The 19,610-nt window shown below is 36.3% G+C and overlaps 2 protein-coding genes across 6 annotated transcripts in view; one reads left to right on the forward strand and one right to left on the reverse strand.

Annotated features, from left to right (window-relative positions):
- Positions 1-19,610, forward strand: part of DENND1A (DENN domain containing 1A) — a 669,505-nt gene that overhangs the window by 121,108 nt on the left and 528,787 nt on the right. The window lies entirely within an intron of this gene.
- LOC119545593 (zinc finger protein 711-like) lies at positions 7,733-11,815 on the reverse strand. Its single transcript, XM_037851274.1, is given in 2 exon segments — positions 7,733-9,321; positions 9,323-11,815. Coding segments are annotated over 2 exon segments (2,292 nt in total). The 5' UTR covers positions 11,570-11,815; the 3' UTR covers positions 7,733-9,276.

The raw sequence follows: 19,610 nt of genomic DNA on the forward strand, positions 1-19,610 counted from the left end.
AATATTAGTGTCAACTATAGTCCATTGGTTGCATTAGGTGTATTTTTTCCCCATATACTACTCTATTAATTAACATCTTATAATAGTGATGTACATTTGTTCTAGTTCATGGAAGAACATTCTTATATTTGTACTGTTAACCACATTCATCGTCCACAACAGGGTTCATTATGCTTTACAGTCCCATGTTTCTTCCTCTAGCTTTCATTCTGTGACTTTCATGACCCTAAACTTTCCTTTTCAATCACAGTCCCATGCACAATTCAGTGCTGTTAATTACACTCATAATAATGTGTTATCATTCTGTTTTATCTTATATTAGTATAGCTACCCTAGCTCTTTTTTGGTTACTGTTTGCGTGCAATATGTTTTTCCAGCCTTTCACTTTCAACCTATTTGTGTCTTTGGGTCTAAAGGAGTCTCTTATAGACAGCCTATAATGGATCATATATATATATATATATATATATATTTAATCCATTCTACCAATCTGTGTCTTTTGATTGGGGAGTTTAACCCATTAACATTCAATAAAGGCTGTACTTACTTCATCCATTTTATTCTTTGCATTTTATATGTCATAACACATTTTTGTCTCTTTTTTTTACCCTTTTAATTACCCTTACTAATAATCTTCATTTCTACCCTCTTCTCCAAGCCTCTCTCTTCTGTCTTTTCCTCTCAGCCTGCAGAACTCCTTTTAGTATTTTTTATATTGCAGGTCTCTTGTTGATTAACTCTCTCAGTTTCCATTTATCTGTGAGTATTTTAAACTTCCTCATTTTTGAAGGATAATTTTACCAGATAAAGAATTTTTTGCTGACAGTTTTTCTCTTTCAGTACCTTAAATACATCGTACCACTGCCTTCTTACCTCCATGTTTTCCAATGAGAAATTGTCACTTAATCTTACTGTGGTTCCCTTATATGTGATGAATCACTTTTCTCTTGCTGTTTTCAGGATTCTCTCTTTATCTTGGTATCTGAGATTCTGATTAGAATGTGTCTTGGAGTAGGTCTATTAGGATTTATTCTGTTTGGAGTACGTTACACATTTTGGACATGGATATTTATGTCTTTCATAAAAGTTGGGAAATTTTTGGCCTTTATTTCCTCAGATATTCTTTCTGTCCCTTTACCCTTTTCTTCTCCTTTTGGGACACCCATGATGCATAGATTTGTGTACTACATGCTGTCATTCAAATCCGGAGACCCTGCTCAAATTTTTCTATTCTTTTCTCTATCTGTTCTTCTGTCTGTCAGATTTCAATTGTCCTATCTTCTAGTTTGCTGATTGTTTTTTCTGCCTGTTCAAATCTGCTGTTGTATGCCTCTAGTGTGTTTTTAATCTCTTCTATGGTGACTTTCATCCCCGTAAGTCCTGTTATGTTTCTTTTCATATTTTCAAATTATTCTTTATGCTCACCCAGTATATTCTTAATATCTTTTATTTCTTTAGCAATATTTTCCTTCATCTCCTTGAATTGTTTTAGGAGATTTCTTTGATCATCTTTGATTAGTTGTTCCAAATTCTTTGCCTCTTCTGAAGTTTTGATTTATTCCTTTGACTTGGCCATGTCTTCCTGTTTTGTAGTATGGCTTTTAATTTTTTCCTGATTTCTAGGCATATGATTATCTTGATGAGTTTACTTTGAAGGTCAGTTTTTCTCTCTTGCCTAGGGTTTTATTGTTGATTGGCTTTGTGTTAGGGCTCTTCTTTGACATTTGGTTCAATTTATTCTAGACCTTTAGAATTGTCCCTTCTTAATTTACCAGATTTTTTTTCAGCTCTTCTTCATCTAATTCTTGCCTTGGATATGTGGTACAATTTTTAAGATCGCACTATTTGTGCAATTGTTTCACCCACAGGAGAAAGCTTTCCTTCCTCTGTTCCTTCCCTGGGAATATTTTTTTTTTTTTTTTTTTTTGTATTATGCATTTTTTTTTATTAAATTCAGTTTTATTGAAATACATTCACACACCATACAATCATCCATGATATACAATCCACTGTCCACAGTATGATAACATAGTTATGTGTTCATCACCACAGTCTATCTCTGAACATTTTCCTTACATCAGAAAGAACCAGAACAAGAATAAAAAATAAAAGTGAAAAAAAAACACCCAAATCATCCCCCCATCGCACCCCATTTGTCCTTTAGTTTTTATCCCCATTCCTCCACTCATCCATACACTAGATAAAGGGGGTGTGATCCACAAGGTCTTCACAGTCACACTGTCACCCCTTGTAATCTACATTATTATATAATTGTCTTCAGGAGTCCAGACTGCTGGGTTGGAGTTTGGTAGTTTCAGGTATTTACTTCTAGCTATTCCAGTACATTAAAGCCTAAGAGGTGTTATCTATATAGTGCATAAGAATGTCCACCAGAGTGACCTCTCGACTCCATTTGGAATCTCTCAGCCACTGAAACTATTTCGTCTCATTTTGCATCCCCCTTTTGGTCAAGAAGATACTCTCAGTCCCACGATGCCGGGTCCACATTCATCCCCGGGAGTCATACTCTGCGTTGCCAGGGAGATTTACAACCCTGGGAGTCGGGTCCCACGTAGGGGGGAGGGCAGCGAGTTCACCTGTCAAGATGGCTCAGTTAGAGAGAGAGAGGGCCACATCTGAGCAACAAAGAGGTACTCAGGGGGAGACTCTTAGGCACCATTACATACAACTTTAGACTTTCCTTTGTGGTAATGAGCTTCATAAGGGCAAGTCCCATGCTTGAGGGCTCAGCACATCAAACTGCCAGTCCCAGTGTTTGTGACAACATACGCTAGGGGATCAGCATCTTAAAGTTTAGAGATAGGCCTTACAATTCAGGGATAGAGTTAACTGCTGTAAGAGCTTACAATCTAGGGACTATTACAATTATTGTGTCCACGTTAGGCTATGTTCTAAGATTCAATTCTGAGTTTACACATTGTAGTTAGTCCATATTAGTGAGGCATCATCCCTCTTACCATGTTTTCTCCAACACTTTTACCCCTATATATATATTTTCCTACAATTTTATAGAGTTATATTCACATACCATACATTTATCCACAGTGTACAATCAGTTGTTCATGGTGTCATCATAAAGTTGTACATTTATCAACACAATCAGCGTTTGAACATACTGATTACTACAAGAAAAATTGTTTTTTTTTTTTTTTTAGCAATAAGAAAAAATGATAAAAAGAAAAATAACATGTCATACAATACAATATAATACTAAGGACAGCAAATAACACCACTACCAAGAATCCCATATTACTCCCCTATATCCCCTTCTCATATACATTTAGCATTGGCATATTGCCTTTGTTACATTTAATGGAGGTATATTACAATGTTACTGTTGACCATAGACTCCAGTTTGCTTTGATTATGTATTTTCCTGAATACCATCCCTTTTTCAAATTTCTACATGGTTGACATTCATTTGCTTTCCCACATGCAAAAACATTTTTATATTTGTATATTTAGTAACAGTCATTGGCCACTCCAGTTTTTGCCACGTTATACAGTCCCAGTCTTTATCATCTATCTTTACCTCTGGTGTCATACATTCTCCTATCCCACCTCTTTCAGCTTTCCTCACAGACATCTTTGTTCAGTGTACTTACAATACTGTGCTACCATCACACAGTATTATGCTATCTATTTCTGGATCTACGCAATCAATCCTAAACATTCTGTAGTCCTTCAGCATCAAATGCCTGGTCTCTGCCCTCTTTCTATCTTCTGGTCGCCTGTGTTGTCAGCTTTTAACTCCCAAAGTTTGTTCATTAATGTCTGTTCATATTAGTGAGACCATACAGAATCTGTCCTTTTGTTTCTGGCTAACTTCACTCAACATAATGTCCTCAAGGTTCATCCACATTATTACATGATCCATGTCTTTGTTCTGTCTTACAGCTGCATAATATTCCATCATGTGTATATACCACAGTTTGTTTATCCACTCGTCCTTTGATGGACATTTGGGCTGTTTCCATCTCTTGGCAATTGTGAATAATGCTGCAATAAACATTGGTTTACAAATGTCTGTTTGTGTCTTAAGTTTCAGTTCCTCTGAGTATATACCCAGCAATGGAATAGCTGGGTCATATGGCAAATCTATATTTAGCTTCCTGAGGAAGCTCCACACTGTCTTCCAGAGTGGTTGCACCATTCTACATTCCCACCAACAATGAATAAGCGTGCCTCTTTCTCCACATCCTCTCCAGCACTTGTCATTTTCTGTTTTTTGGATAATGGCCATTCTGGTAGGTGTGAGATGATATCTCATTGTGGTTTTGATTTGCATTTCCTTAATAGCCAGTGAAGTTGAGCATTTTTTCATATGCTTTTGAGCCATTTGTATTTCCTCTTCAGAAAAATTTCTGTTCATGTCTTTTGCCCATTTTTTAATTGGATTGTTTGTCTTTCTGTTATTGAGATGCAGGATTCCTTTATATATTCGGGATATTAAACCCTTATCTGATATGTGGTTTCCAAATATCATCTCCCACTGTGTAGGTTGCCTTTTGACTTTTCTGACAAAGTCCTTTGATGTACAAAAGTGTTTAATTTTGAGGAGATCCCATTTGTCTATTTGTTCTTTGGTTGCTTGTGCCTTGGGTGTGAGGTCTATGAAACCACCTCCTTTCACAAGATCTTTAAGATATTGCCCTACATTTTCTTCTAAGAGTCTTATGGTCTTGGTGCTAATGTTTAGGTCTTTGATCCACTTTGATCCCTGGGAATCTTGATCTGTTCTGTTTGTTTTTGTTTTGCCTCCATAGTTTTTTTTTACATTGCTTTCATTGCCTTTAGCTGCTTTTGCCTGGAGAGCAGATTCTGGGAGGAAAGTCGTCTCACAGAGGACTTTCCCAAGTCATTATTTCCTGGCCAAAATAGGGCCAGGGACCCATGAAGGGGGTACAGACCAGCTCCACAGAGCCTTGGGGAGAGGATCAGGAGGATGCCAAAAAGCCTTTTTTTTGTCAGTTCCTGGAAGCTGAGCTTTCCTGGCTTGCCCAGCAGATGGCACCCTTTAGCAAACTGTTCCCTGCAGTCCTAAAGAGGTACTGTGTCTTTCAACCTCCACTGGCTCATGTCTGTTGGGGGCGGGGTTGAAACAATGGCCCCAGTGGTCCCTGTCCAGTGTGGGCTAAAATAGCAGCTCAAAGCCAGGATCCAGCCTTCCAAATTTGGATCAAAAGCTGTAACAGTGCTCGGCCGTGACCCCTTCCCCTTTTCTTGTGGAAGAGGACTTCCATGTCCATCTCCATCCACAGCATCTAGCCAGGGACTGGCCCTGAGGTAGTTCACCTCTGGAGGATGGGCACTGTCAGATGCCATGGAGTGAGCTATTCACAGTTATTACTGCAGTTTCTCAGCCTCCTCATCCCTCTCTTCCCTGGATGCTGTACAGTGCTTCCCTGGCCTCCAGAGCCCCATATCAGTTGTTTCAGACAGTTTCTGCCTATCCACTAGTTGTTTTTGGAGGAGTGAATCTTGAAGCTCCCCACTCTGCTGACTTCTGTGGAAGCCAATCATATCTCATTCTTTTTGATGCTATTGTAAATAACATTGTTTTCTTAATTCACTTTCCTATTCACATTGCTAGTATATAGAAATACAATTCATTTTTGTATACTGATCTTGCATTCTGCAACCTTGCTGAATTTATTAGTTCTGATATCTTTTTAGTGGATTCCTTAGGATTTTCTGTTTATAAGATCATGTCATCTGCAAACAGGGATAGTTTAACTTCTTCCTTTCCAATCTGGATACTTTTTATTTCTTTTCCTTGCCTAATTACCCTGGCTAGAACCTCTAATACAATATAATATTCAATAGAAGTGGAAAAAATGGATATCCTTGCCTTGTTCCTGATCTTAAGGGGAAGACACTCAGCTTTTTCATCATAAAATGTGGTATTAAGTATAGTTTTTTTTGTAGGTACGCTTTTTTAGGTAGATAAAGTTCTCTTCTATTCCTAGTTTGTTGACTTTTTTTATCATGAAAGGTTTTGTTGGGTTTTGTCAAATGCTGTGTGTGTGTGTGTGTGTGTGTGTGTTCGTGTGTGTGATTTGAGATTATTAGTTGTTTTTTGCCCTTTTTTCTATTGATATGGTATATTACATGAATTTATTTTTAGAGGGTAAACCAAACTTTTATTCCTGGGAAAAATCTCTCACTTGGTCATGGTGTATAGCTCCATGTTACTAGATTTGGTTTGCTAGTATTTTGTTGAGGATTTTTGTGTCTGTATATGTTCATAAGTGATATTGAGCTGCTATTTTCTTGTGATGTGTTTGGTTTTGGTATTAGCATAATACTGGTATCATAGAGTGAGTTGGGAAATGTTTCTTATTTTATTTTTGGGAAGAGTTTGTAAAGAATTGGTATTAATTCTAATTTACATGTTTGGTAGAATTCACCAGGGAAGCCATCTGGAACTGGGCATTTTGTATGTGTGTGGGAACTTTTCAGATTAGTAATTCAATCTCTTATTATAGGTCTATTCAGATTTGCTATTCCATCTTGAGTCAGTTTCAGCAGTTTGTGTTTTTCTAGGAGTTTGTCCATTTCATTTAAGTTATCTAATTTGTTGGTAATCAGTTCTTTATAGGATTCCCTTATAATATTTTTTATTTCTGTAAGGTTGGTACTCATGGTTTTTTCTTTTACTGGTCATTACATATTTTATACTTGTAGCCACAGTAAACTAATTGCATATCCAGAGACTGTTCCTTTTTCTAAAATTGCTTTTTCTCTGTTTGAGGAGTTGATGTTTATCCTTCAAGATAGTTTCTCTGTGTAGTCTTCCCTCACTGACCAGGCAGAGTTAGTCTCTCTTTCCTTTGAACTCCCAGCATACTTCTGAATCTCTGTTATTGGGTTTGTTTGTTTGCAGGGCAGCTCAGTATACTATTCATCTGTTTTTCTCTAATGAGGAGCATGGTGCCTAATATATAACTAGGAATTACATGCTGAGTGAATGAATGAAGTATAAAACTTTATTCTGAGCTCTCAACCCATTTGGATATCTTAAAGGCATCTGAAATTCAAAATTTTTAAATATTAACTCATGATTTCCCTCTTATGATTATCTGGTCTTCTTCCAGTGAACCACATTTTTTTCAGTTATGCAAGTGAGAAGCCTGCCTCCTTCATCTTTGTCCTTTACCTTCTTGCTCTCACCCTCTGTATTCAATGTATCAGCCAAATTTAAATAATTTACCTAAATGTCTTTAAAAACTATGTATTTCACCCCATTCATATCATTACTGTAAAGCTTTCCCATCTCTTTTCCTAGTTAATTCCCACTCATCCAGATCTCATCTCAGGCATTACATTCTTAAGGAAACCTTTTCAGATCCCCCAAACTACACTTATTCTTATACTGTATGCTTTTGCAGCGGTTAACATAGCTTGTAATTATGTTACTTGTGTGATTATTTGCTTGTCTGAGCTTCCCCACTGCACCTTAAAACTTTGTGATGTTAGGATCACCTGCTGTTTTGTTTACCACTGTATGAGCAAAGCCCAATAATAAGATTTAATGAATATTTATGAAATAGATGAATCAGTAAAAATGAGATAATTTATGTCAATGCTTTTAGAATGAAAATTGCTAGACAAACATTTACTGTTTTGATGATCTAACATTTAGAATTACTGTGTTTTTTTTTTTTTTTTTTTTTTTTTTTTTTTTTTTTTTTGCAGTGCAATAATGCTTTTTATTTTATGCTCATTTCAATGAGTAACATTTAGAAATAATAATCCCACATAACATTGACAATCTTATTTTACAGTGTGTACATCATTTACAGCCACATAACACACAATTTTAGATTTTCCAAATTTAATATTCTGAAGTTAAGAAAGATAAAAAATTTATTCTCAGGGAAGTGATTCTTATCTGGTGCAAAACAGAAAGGTGAACAGTATTTGAAACACAAAACCACAATATAGATGAAGTAAAATTACATTTTAATTATGTTGAACAGCTGTGTGTAAATAAGAAGAAAATAAACTTTAAAAGTACACATCATATGCATTACCTTTATGAACAGGATTTTCATTAAATTGCCCTAAACCAGCTTTTTATATTAAGCTCCAGTTTGATTTGCAGCATGCTAACACGAAGCATTGTTAAAGGGATGCATATTTTAAATTTTTACAATGTAAACTGAATATCCACTTCCAAACTCTATTGGCAGCATACTCTTCTGTTAAATACTGCATAAATACTGCCTCATATTGAAAATGCATGTTAATAATATGGTATATAGATTTTAAAAATCAAAAATTTCAATAATGGCATAAAAGTGCACCTTTAAACATTACAGCAAGTAAGACTAGAGCAATCATACTTGCCAAGACTGTCCTAAAAAAAAAAACAAAAAACCTCTAAACATTGTATTTAAGAAAACTCTGTTCTCTTGATTTAATCTTTAGATCATTAAAAAATAGTGCTGACTTTGCAACACTACTGTTGCATCCATTTTAGAAAGCCACATTTGACTCAAATATGCTTTTGTCATATGCCATACTGAACAACAATCAATTTGAACATTAGATAAAAGGGAAAATATATATACATATGTATGTACATACATATATATATACATACACACATGCAACTTTAATCCTTGAACTTCATCTTAGACTTCATCACAGAATGCTGTATTTTAAACATCCTGTCCTGTGATAAAATATTAGCAGCTCTGAAATTCTTTTTTTTTAATCTAACCTGTTTTCCAGTGAAACTTTTTCAATGAATGCACAAAACTATTTCTATATCTGGAATTCAATTTTCAAGTACAATGAGAAAAGCTCAATGGCTAAGTAACTGATGCATGAATGCATTTTATTTCCCCACACCATTTCTAAAATTGCATAAAAGTGAGGCTTGCTTTCTATAGCAAAGCACTGCTAAACTCCTCTATGTGTATTCTCATTCAGGAACATTTGTCTCTAGTATGATTAGCCAAATAAAGTAGTTGTCTTTGCTTTCCCCTTCTGTAGTTTAACTATGTATATAATACTATTAAATAATATTTTCAGAAACCATTCTATGGTGCTTCTTCAAATCTTTAAGTAATTTTCAAAGGTCTATGAGAACCCCTGTTAATTCAAAAATTTTAAGATCTTTAATACAAATAATGTAAAGTTATGATCTAATATCAAGCTTTGAAACCAGATGAAATAGTTTGTCAGATTTTCCTCCCAATTAGCACATAATATTTCTAAATAACTTCTTTCTTCATATTGATCTTATTACAAAAGGGCCTCCTTGTGGTGCCTCATAATATGCTGGTTTTTTTTCTGATGGTCTTCGGAATCCCTTCTTGCAGAATTCACACCTATGTGGATAGTCTTTTGTATGTATTGATATCACATGTCGTTTAAAGCCAGATGCATCTGTAGTGCTGTATTCACAATACTCACACTGGTAAATCTTCCTTCCAGTATGTGTCTTCATATGTTTCTTGAGCTCATTTTGTTGTCTGAACCCTCTCTTGCATCTTTTACACTTCAGTGACTGTTCCTTAGTATGAACTGAAAGGATATGGCCACTAAGAATAAATGGATCTGATGTTTTAAAGTCACAGTGCCTACACTGATGAATTTTCCTACCCTTATGTATATCACTATGTTTTTTGAGCTCAGAAGGACGATGGAAACCTTTATCACAGACCTCACATTTGTGAGGAAAATCCTTAGTATGAACAGATATGATGTGCCGTTTAAGGTCACTTGAGTTGGTGCTCTTATGGTCACAATGAGGGCACTGGTGTGTCTTATGTCCTTGAAACAAATCCAGATGGCGGTGAAGCTCCCTCTCATCACCAAATGCTTGGGGACAATGCTCACATTTATATGGTAAATTATTACCATGCTTAGACTTAATGTGAGTTTTCAGATTTGATTGGTCTGCACACCTGAAGATACAATACTGACACTGGTATGGCTTCTCACCAGTATGGGTTCTCATATGCTTCTTGAGTTCAGAAGGATGTCTAAAGCCCTTTCCACACTCAACACAAACATGAGGAAAATTCTTGCTGTGAACAGCCAGCAAATGTCTATTCAATAATCCCTGTTCTGCAGTTTCATAGTCACAGTATTTGCACTTGTGCATCTTCGGCTCCTTGTCTCTTAATATAAGTTTATTAGAACTCAATGGACTAGCCTCTCTATATCTTCGTGTGTATTCTGTAAATTCATGGGTTTTGTCAACTTTGTTTATAAGCTTATGGCTTTCTAAGTGGTTATGGAAACTCACTTTCTTGTTAGTTGTAAAGTCACAATCTGTACACTGATATTTTTTTCTCATCAAATGATCAGGATGATTCTTCATGTGTCTTTTCAAGAATCCCCTGGATTTAAACTTTTTTGTGCAAATATGGCAAGGGTATACTGTCAAGGGCTGTCCATCAGGACCTATTATAACAGCTGTTTGCCACTGCCTGGTTTCTCCTCTTCTCCTCTTCTTGACTTTCTGTTTAAGTACTTTATTCATATTAATACTATCACAAATTTGAAGGTACTGTGCTGCTGTACTACTTCTGTTTACTAATGCTGAGTCCAAATTATTTCCTGATGCTTGACAATCTTCATATCTTCGGGAAACTCTTCTTTCTTCTCTGATATCATCTTCTTCCTGAGAAGAATCTTTAACTGCCATGTAAACCATCTTCTCCCGCTGCATCCGGCTCTGGTCAAGCACTCCAGCTACAGAATGTCCATTGGTATATTCACTCTCTGTGACAATTTCTGTTCCGCCTATTTCAACATCATCTTCTGCCTCGGCTTTAAATATATACACTTTTATTACTTCTGAACCAAACCCATCTCCTTTAACATCTTCTTGTGAACCATCATTGCTGATTTTTAATGGTGTATTCCCCATATGCTCTAATTTCTCCCCAACATCATCCAAAGATATCATTAAGTAGTCTTCAGAAGTGCTCTTGACATCATCATCATCATCATCATCATCTTCAGTTTTTATAGTAACTGTAGAACCAGGCACACCACCAGCTGCTTGAATCACAGTTTCTGTATCTGAATTAGTTACAAGAACCTCCTCTGATACCATTGTGGGAGAGTCAACTCCTGAAACACAATCTTGGACCACATGTTCTAAGTGTCCATCAGGACCAGTAACAAGGTCAGCCACAAAAACCTGCTCAGGTACCCTAATAGTTTCTGTAATTAGCTCAGAAGTCAAGATGTGATCACCATCATCTTCCTCTAAATCTTCTTCAATGGCAACATCAGCTTCAAGTACAGCTTCAGGAACAATCACACCTTCTGTTACTACATCAGTCTCTGTAATGATATCAGGCCCATGGACAACTTCAGCTGCAAGGCCATGATCAAGAGTTATTCCATCATCTGTGACAACATCAGAAACTAACACGGCTTCAGGAACTGAAACAACAATATGGTCTCCATCGATATGTGCAGTACCAGCCATTCCAGCCACAAAATCCTGCATAATCATGGTATGGGCCATTCTAGATTCTGATGTGTGCAATCCAAGACTTCCACCACCGGAATCCATACTTAACAAAGTTCATTCACAAATCTCTTAATACGAGTGTCTTGAAGAAATTGTAGGTTTTCTTATATATTGTAAAATAAAATCTGCAGCAATTTCTTTTTGTTATCTTTCCTTCTGAGCTATGTTATTTTCTTTGGGAAAACGTTCTCTTTACCTGCTGAAACTGCCGCCGCCAACTGGACTCCAACCGCGCTCGGATTTCCGCAGGGGGCGGCAGTTGTGGAGTCTTAAGGTCCTAACATTCGGGTTTCCCTAGAATTACTGTGTTTTTTTTTTTTTATTGAATTTACAATTTTTTATTTGGATAAAGAAAAATTCTCAGTTCCAGTGGTATTTGAGGGTGGATCATCTTTGCTAGATCCACTTTTTGCTGACTGAGCTTTATTTACTGAAATTATGGAATAGGTATAACAATAACAAAGTGTAGGGTAAGGTCTCTCTGGAAAACAGTGTAATGCTTCCTAAATGCCACCTTCTTGGTAATTATCACATTTGGTTTAAGATTTCATTTAGCACAAAATGGGTTGGAGACAGCCAAGTTATATGTATTCAAGTAAAGGTGATGACTTTCTTTACAATATAGCAGAGATAAAACAGCTCCCACATTTGTTATTCTGAATGGAGCCTTGGGATGAAATTCCAAGTAGCAGAATGCCACTTAACATTCTGCATGCTATTTTGCTCTTTAGTAGTATAATTGTAAAATGAGGCAATAAAACCGGAGAGCATATAATATTTATACCTTTTCAGGCACTTCACATGATAAAATGTCACATGGGACTGTTTACTCCGTGCTGGTTATTTGGATAATGCCCCACCTGCCTAGTGACAGGAGGTGCTGAGTCGTGCATAAATCTTGGGAAGAAGGTTAGGGTTAATGTAGTGAATTTTTCAGCAGGAAAAAAGGATACATCATATGCGATAATAATAATGGCTAATCTTTAAGTGCTGTTTCTGTGTTAGCACTGTGCTAGGCCCTTAGGGACCAGAGAGGGACAAATCGTAGGAGAATAATCAGTGAGTACCTGCCATGTGTCAGTTATTCTGCCACACACTTTATTTATATGTCTAAACCTACGAACAACTCTGCTAGTTATGTGATGTTATCCCCATGTATATATGACTGACTTGTTTTTCTCATAAAAAAAATTCTAATGACCTCGTTGGAGTTCTGTTATAATTATCATGTTTAAACTTTGGTGCATTTTTTTGAGACAAAAAAAAAAATTAATGAGAAGAGACAAAGAAACATCAAAGAGCTCTTTCCTCTGATTGCTGTGTTAGAACTTTTGCCTGAAAATAGGTTACATTCCTTCTGTTTTCAGCTGAATCCTCATTAACTTTACATTTTAATGATCTCCAGGGCAACTTACACCATTTATGGTAAGTGCCTTAAAGGGGCTTAAATTTTTTTTGAATGGTGGCTGTGTTTACCTCAGGAATATAAATTTATCCAGAATTCTTTAAAAAAATAGACAAAACAACAACAACAAAAAAAACCAAACTCTTGAAACATGTGGTTGGTTTTCCATTTCCAACTATTATGGCAACTTGATTCAGAGGAAAATATATTTTCGGTTTAAAATAAGTTAATCACTGAAGAACTCATTTGTAATATTTGGGAGTATGTACCTGGAACCAATTTTATGCATTTTATTTTCTGAAAAGAGTTCTAGTTTCTCATTTACTTGGATTAAAATTTGATTTTGCTGCTTAGCTTCAGAAATAATTCATAGGTGGTAGATGCTCAATAGGAATAAATGAAGACAGCTTCTCCCAGTTATGAAAAAAGCAAGGATGATTGAAATGCTAATATGTTGATAGACAGATTGTATTTGCACAAGAATGAGGGAATATGCTGTAAGGTGGAACTCTTCACAGGATTCCAAATAATTCACTTTAAAAAGATATGAACTGCAAAGCTGTAATTTAATTATAAGGTTTGAATACGTAATTATTATTAGATGATAAATTAAAGTGTCACGTTGTGCCAAATACTGGTTATTTCCTCAATAATTATTTGATAAGTGGATTAAGGGAAAATGTCGTGTCTGTGAGGCAACTGTAATTTTGGGAATGCCCGTCTAAAATCAGGTATTTTCGAAGGATTGTACTCCTGTTTTAACATGTTTAATTGAATCCCTTCTGTGTGCCAGGCAGTGGGCTCATGTCCTTGTTAAGGCTTTTTTGAATGCAAGGAATGGAATTCCACTAAAACCAGCTCAAGAGGGCAGGGATGGAGGTGGAGGGGTCTGATGCACAGTGAAGGACAGGAAGCAAAATGCAGCTGGGCTTCATGAGGACAAACCATACAGGAAAGTCATGAATCAGGGTGACTCCATCTCTTTCGTCATGGCTTTGCTTGTTCTCCTTTTTTTTTTCTCCACTGGTTTCCTTTGTTCCATACTTATCTTGATATGGTTCTAAATGGCATACTCAAACTAGGAGTTCTTTCAAGCTTGGCTTCCCATAGCTGACAGACACTTTCAGTATCACTTCCCAAGGTAGAGCATGTGGTTCACCCTGGCTTTGGATGATCCCTGTGTTCCCTTGGTGCTGTGCTGCACTGCCTTTTCTGGGGGCTGTGGGTAAGCAGAACATGAAACATGTCTGTTAAGAAGATGGATAAGACAAGGCCCTTGCACATGTTAGGCTTTTTGTAGAGTTTCTAATATACTTAACGAAGGCAATTTCTACTTAATATGATGAGGACTTCCCTGTAAATAAATATGTGCTTCTGGTTTAGAACTATTGCAGTCATCTGCAGTATTTGCAAGTTTAGGAAATGGTCGGAGGTTTTGGGGGGTGCCATTGAGGGCTGGTGGCATGAATTTCTTTTGAGAATGAGGTTTCTAAGGTAGGGTTCCCTGAGTGTCCAAGTCCATAATTGGATCCTGCTTGCAACTATGCAAGGAAAATGAGTTTAGGAAAAAAAAAAGATTTCTTACTTGGGTTTTCTTTCCAGATTTTATACTGAATGAAAGGCAGGAATATCTAATGTGGTTTAAAGAAATTTTTACAATGTTTGGGTTTGGTGCATATTGGCTAATGATTCTTGATATATCAATTTCCTTATCTGTGAACATTTCAATTTCTAGTGACCACATTAAAGTACTGGTAGATTCTGCAACTGCTCCTCAACTGTCATCATCATTTTTCTTCTCTTATTGGCATTGAAATGGAGCAAATTTCAACGGGTAGATGAGAGTGGGGATATACTTAACATTTATTGAGCTTCTATTGGCGTTACATACACACAGACACACACACAGAGTATGTATATATGTATGTGTGTATTTTTTCTTATTTCTTCCTGGAGCCTGTAAGATAGGAATTATTGTTCCCGCTTTACATGTGTTGCAAACCAAGGCACAGAAAGATTAAGTAACTTGTCTTAAAGTAATGCAGGTAGTTTGTAGTGGATTGATGATTTGATTCTTACCCTTTTCTTCGAACTGTACCATGTTACCTCCAAAAGAATAGGCTTAAGTCTGTGATATTGGTGTTTAATGTAAATGGTTGAGTTGTGTTTCAGCTTCTCTATTGGAACAAGGTTTTGCATCAGTTAAAAGCATAAATGTAGCTCAGGTGCAGCGATTTATAAGTTGCATGATGATAGGCTGTGCAAGTTAGCTTTTTCTTTTTTAATTTGTAAAATGGGATTATTAATGAGACCATTTTAGAGGCTTATTATGAGGAATAAAGAAGATAGTATGGTTTTTTGCCACATCTGTGTTCCTATAATACAAATTCACTCATGGGCAATTGGCAAAGAGGAATTGTGTTAGGATAATGTAGAAGTTGCATTGGTTTGTAAGTTTTATGCTACCAAGTCATATTAGCTGAAATTTAAAACACACTGAGACTTCTTCTTGGTCTTTGTGCCGGTTTGAAACTGTTATGGACCCCAGAAGAGTCATGATCTTTTAACCCAATCTTGTTAGGTGGATCCTCTTGATTGAGTGTTTCCATGGAGATGTGACACCCAACAGTGAGTGTACCTTTGATTAAATTAGTTCCATGGAGGTATATATCCCCTCCACTCAAGGTGCGTCTTGATTAGTTCTCTGGAGTATTTAAGAGAGCTTAAGAGCTGACGTAGATGCTTGCTGATGCTTGGAGATGCTTGGACATGTGGACAGGAGGACATTTGGAGATGCTAAGCTAAGAGATGAAGCCCAGAGTTTGCCCCAGAGAAGCTAAGAGAGGACGCCCAGATGCTTAGGGAGAAATATCCTGGGAGAAAGGAGCAAGAACGCAGAGGAGCTGAGAGAGAGGAGCAAAGACAGAAGCCCAGAGGCATTTTGGAGCAAGCCATTTGGAACACAACCCAGGAGCAAAGGACCAGTAGATGCCAGCCACGTGCCTTCCCAGCTGACAGAGGTGTTCTGGACACCGTCGGCTGTTCTTCAGTGAAGGTATCCTCTTGTTGATGCCTTCGTATGGACACTTATGGCCTTAGAACTTTAAATTTGTAGCTTAATAAATTCCCTTTATAAAAGCCAATCTATTTCTGGTATTTTGCGTAATGGCAGCTCTAGCAATCTGAAACAGTCTTCTTTACATATGAGCAGGTTTCCAACTTTCTTAATATTTGGCTTTTTTGGAAGGTCTTTGGGAAGAGAGATTCTGACCTTGAGGTTTAGGATGAGGTTGGCATTGATAGAGTCAGGGCTCCCAAGCTGTGTTTATAATAAACCTTTCTTAATAGAAATTATGTAGTTTTGAAAAATAATTTTGAAAAGGTTTAGTTTTTCTATTTTCATAAAAGCTATATATGTGTATATGTTTGTGTCCATATGCATACCCCTGGATAGTAGTATCTGGTTGCTTCTGTGTTGTGTTGGTACAAGAAGACTTTTGAAGTTGTGTTGTTTTCTCCTTCTTTAACTTGACTGGATTTACTGAAAGATGCTTCGCCCTTTTGGGCACAGACAGGGTTCTAACTTTGGAGTATCTTTGTTGAGTGATGAGACCCTTTTGTCTGTGAATGTAGTGGAGTGGTATATCCTTTTGATTATTTTAATTACAGACAATGTTGGGGTCCAGGAAAGCAGTATAGTGTAAGAATTACAGGCTTTACATTTGGATTGGAGTTTAAATCCTGGTCCTCCAATGGCCAGTAAACTATGATTTGGGCAAGGTACTTAATTTTTTTGGCTTTCAGTTTTCCCATCAATCATGTGGAATAATTATCTCTACCTACCTCATAGAGTTATTTTGGGAATTTAATGGCATAGGAAATTTAATAATATGTCATTTAAAGTGCTCATAGGTATTCAGTAAATGTTTAGTAAGGGAACTATAGAAGATAACAGAAATATAGTTGTAGTCTGTTTGGTGCAATAAATATTCCAGAACGTTTTATATTATTACCATTTTTATAAATTAGCCACTTAAATGAAACAGGATGGAACATCTTTTGAAATGCCTGGTGGATTTTGTAATGTGAATACACAGCCTCTATTTGATTTATGTGTAAGACAGTATTAAAAATAATTTTTACAAAAGCAGTGAATACCTGTATGGAAATTTTTTATATGTAATAATATTTTAGTATTTCCTCAAATTTGAAATGAATGGTGTAAAATATTGTCACTGAAAAATTCCTATAATATGAAGTATTAAAAACTTAGACACTAAACTATAGTGCCTTTTACCTAACCACTTTTTGGCCTCTTTTCTTTTGGAAATTTTACTATATAAAATTTTTATTTGAAAAAACTACATTAGCTATTTTTCTAACCATATTTTTTCCTCTTTATAATTTTATTTGAAAAAATAAACTTCTGTAACTTTTTTTTCTGTTCCAGGCAGCCAAGTCTAGTGAATAAAATACCTCTAGTCAGGAAATTTACATGAACTTGGCTGAACTGTTAACTCCCTGATTTCCTTCAGTTTTGTTAATTCATATGAGAACCCAGGGGTATTACTGCTCATTGGCCTTTCCTTACAGTTATTCTGTGAACAGACAGAATTGATGTGAGTGTACTGTGAACGCTTTGGAGACAGAGCTTTGGACATACTGGGGTAAATTTTGGTCAAGATCAACTTAGAGCCCCCTACCATAATCTGCCAGTGACTTGTTTATGTAACTGTAACTAAAATTTCTGGTTCAGCAAACAATCTTTATTATCCTTGAAAGTTAAGGTTTGGCTTATCATATCATGAGCCAAAGCTAAGAAGATATGATAGTAGCTGCTAAACACCTACTGTGTGTCAGACACCCTGCTAGATACTTTACACATAGGATCTTCAGTCCTCCTAACCCAGCAAGATGCAGTACGTTCTTCATTTTATTGATGAAGAAATAGGTTTCATGGAGGTTAAGAAAACTCCCAATCACACTGCTTTTGCCAGCTTCTTAGCTGGAGCCTTCCCTACTTTTATACCCTATGCTCATGGAAACCCCAGTGGAAATCAGAATGTCTTTTGATGGAAAGTTAGTGATTTCCTTCTATTTATTTATTTTTTCATTGGAGTGAATAAAATGTGTTGTGGAGGAGTGGCATTTTGAGAGTTTTTGCTATGGGAAGATACTTTTCTCTAATCATTTATTGAAATTAAGAGGAAAATTTGGATATCCAAGATAAAAAGTGAGGGAAATTAATAGTTTGTGAGTAGTTTGGATGAACTAGGCTTTGAATGGATCCTTTGATTTTCGAAATGATTGGATATTTGTGTATGTGGTGATGGGGGTGGGGGTTGTGTATGAGTGTTCTTGGCTGTCATAAAACCACCTCAATACTAGAGGGACAATAGATTTTTTTTCCTGGTTGTATAATTGAAAGCTTTTCTTTTATCATTTTGCTGCCATATGTGTTTGTGAAAATCAGTTGGGTTGTAAGAATTCTTACTTCCTGGAAACCAAAAACCCATTCAGCAAGTGTCCGTACTCTGTCTACTTCCTCTTCGTTATTTCTAAATGATAATGCTGTTACTGTAGCATTCCAGGCGTTCATCTAGCTAGGATTCCTTTTTTCGCATTTGCTATTTGGTGCATTTTCTCCTATTTTATTTTGTTCCTTTGTCCTGGTTAGTTCACCAAGTATAATAGAAGAGACATTTGCTTTTTTTTTTTTTTTTTTCTCTAAAGCAAGTTAGAGGGAGAGTTTACCAGTGGTAAGAGCTGTTTATGTCCTAAGCGATTGATTTGTAATTAATGTTGCCTGGGCTTTCGCATGTTGGCAGAATTGGTAACAGCTTGCAGCATTTTTTTTAAATTCACTTTTCTTTTTTGCTATTTTGACACTGTCATTCATATTTCATGAAAAAGTACCTCAGACAGGTTCAATGTGTTAAAACATGGAACAAAAAGAATGGAAGAAGACCCAGTACTGCCTGGAAACCTTGATCTTTTGCCAAAGTATTTAAACAATTTAGTGTTTTGGTTTCCTAGCTCCAAGCTGCTTTTCAAATCCCTCGCTAATTAATCCAGTTAATGCTTTGTAGACTTACTATATGCAGTGCTTTGGCTTGCTCATCTATCATTGAGAGGTCCGTTTTGTTTCTCAGAGCAAACCTAAGCTCTGTTTGGGTGCAGTGCTCATAGGGGCCTTGCGGATGTGAGGACAGTTTTGAATCTTTAAGACCCTTGTGTGCGTGTGTGTATGTGTTCTACATATATGTGCACATTCCCTGCACTTTATAGGCCGAACATTTTAAGATGAAATAAATGACTCAAATAAAAAACGTAAATAAAGTATTGATCTTTCACACCAAACTTAAGTACCAATTGGATGCCAGCTCTGCCACTTACTATCTGTGTGAATTGGGCAAATTATTTAACTTTTCTAAGCCTCAGTTTCCTCATCTGTAAAATGGGAAAAATAATCTCATTTTCCCATAGTGTTATTGTGAGGATAAATTTGGTATCTTAAAGCTTAGCAGGTACACAGCACAGGGTAAATAATCAGGATATAATGACTTCTGTTATTATCAGGCTATGGGCATTTTGTGTTGAATAAATTAACTTATTTTGGTGCTTGCTAAAGTTTGGAGGAGGTGGATTCCTTTCATTTTTTTTTTTCTTTTTTGGGGG

This window comes from Choloepus didactylus, chromosome 10 (genome assembly GCF_015220235.1).
Source record: "Choloepus didactylus isolate mChoDid1 chromosome 10, mChoDid1.pri, whole genome shotgun sequence".
Lineage (NCBI taxonomy): Eukaryota > Metazoa > Chordata > Mammalia > Pilosa > Megalonychidae > Choloepus > Choloepus didactylus.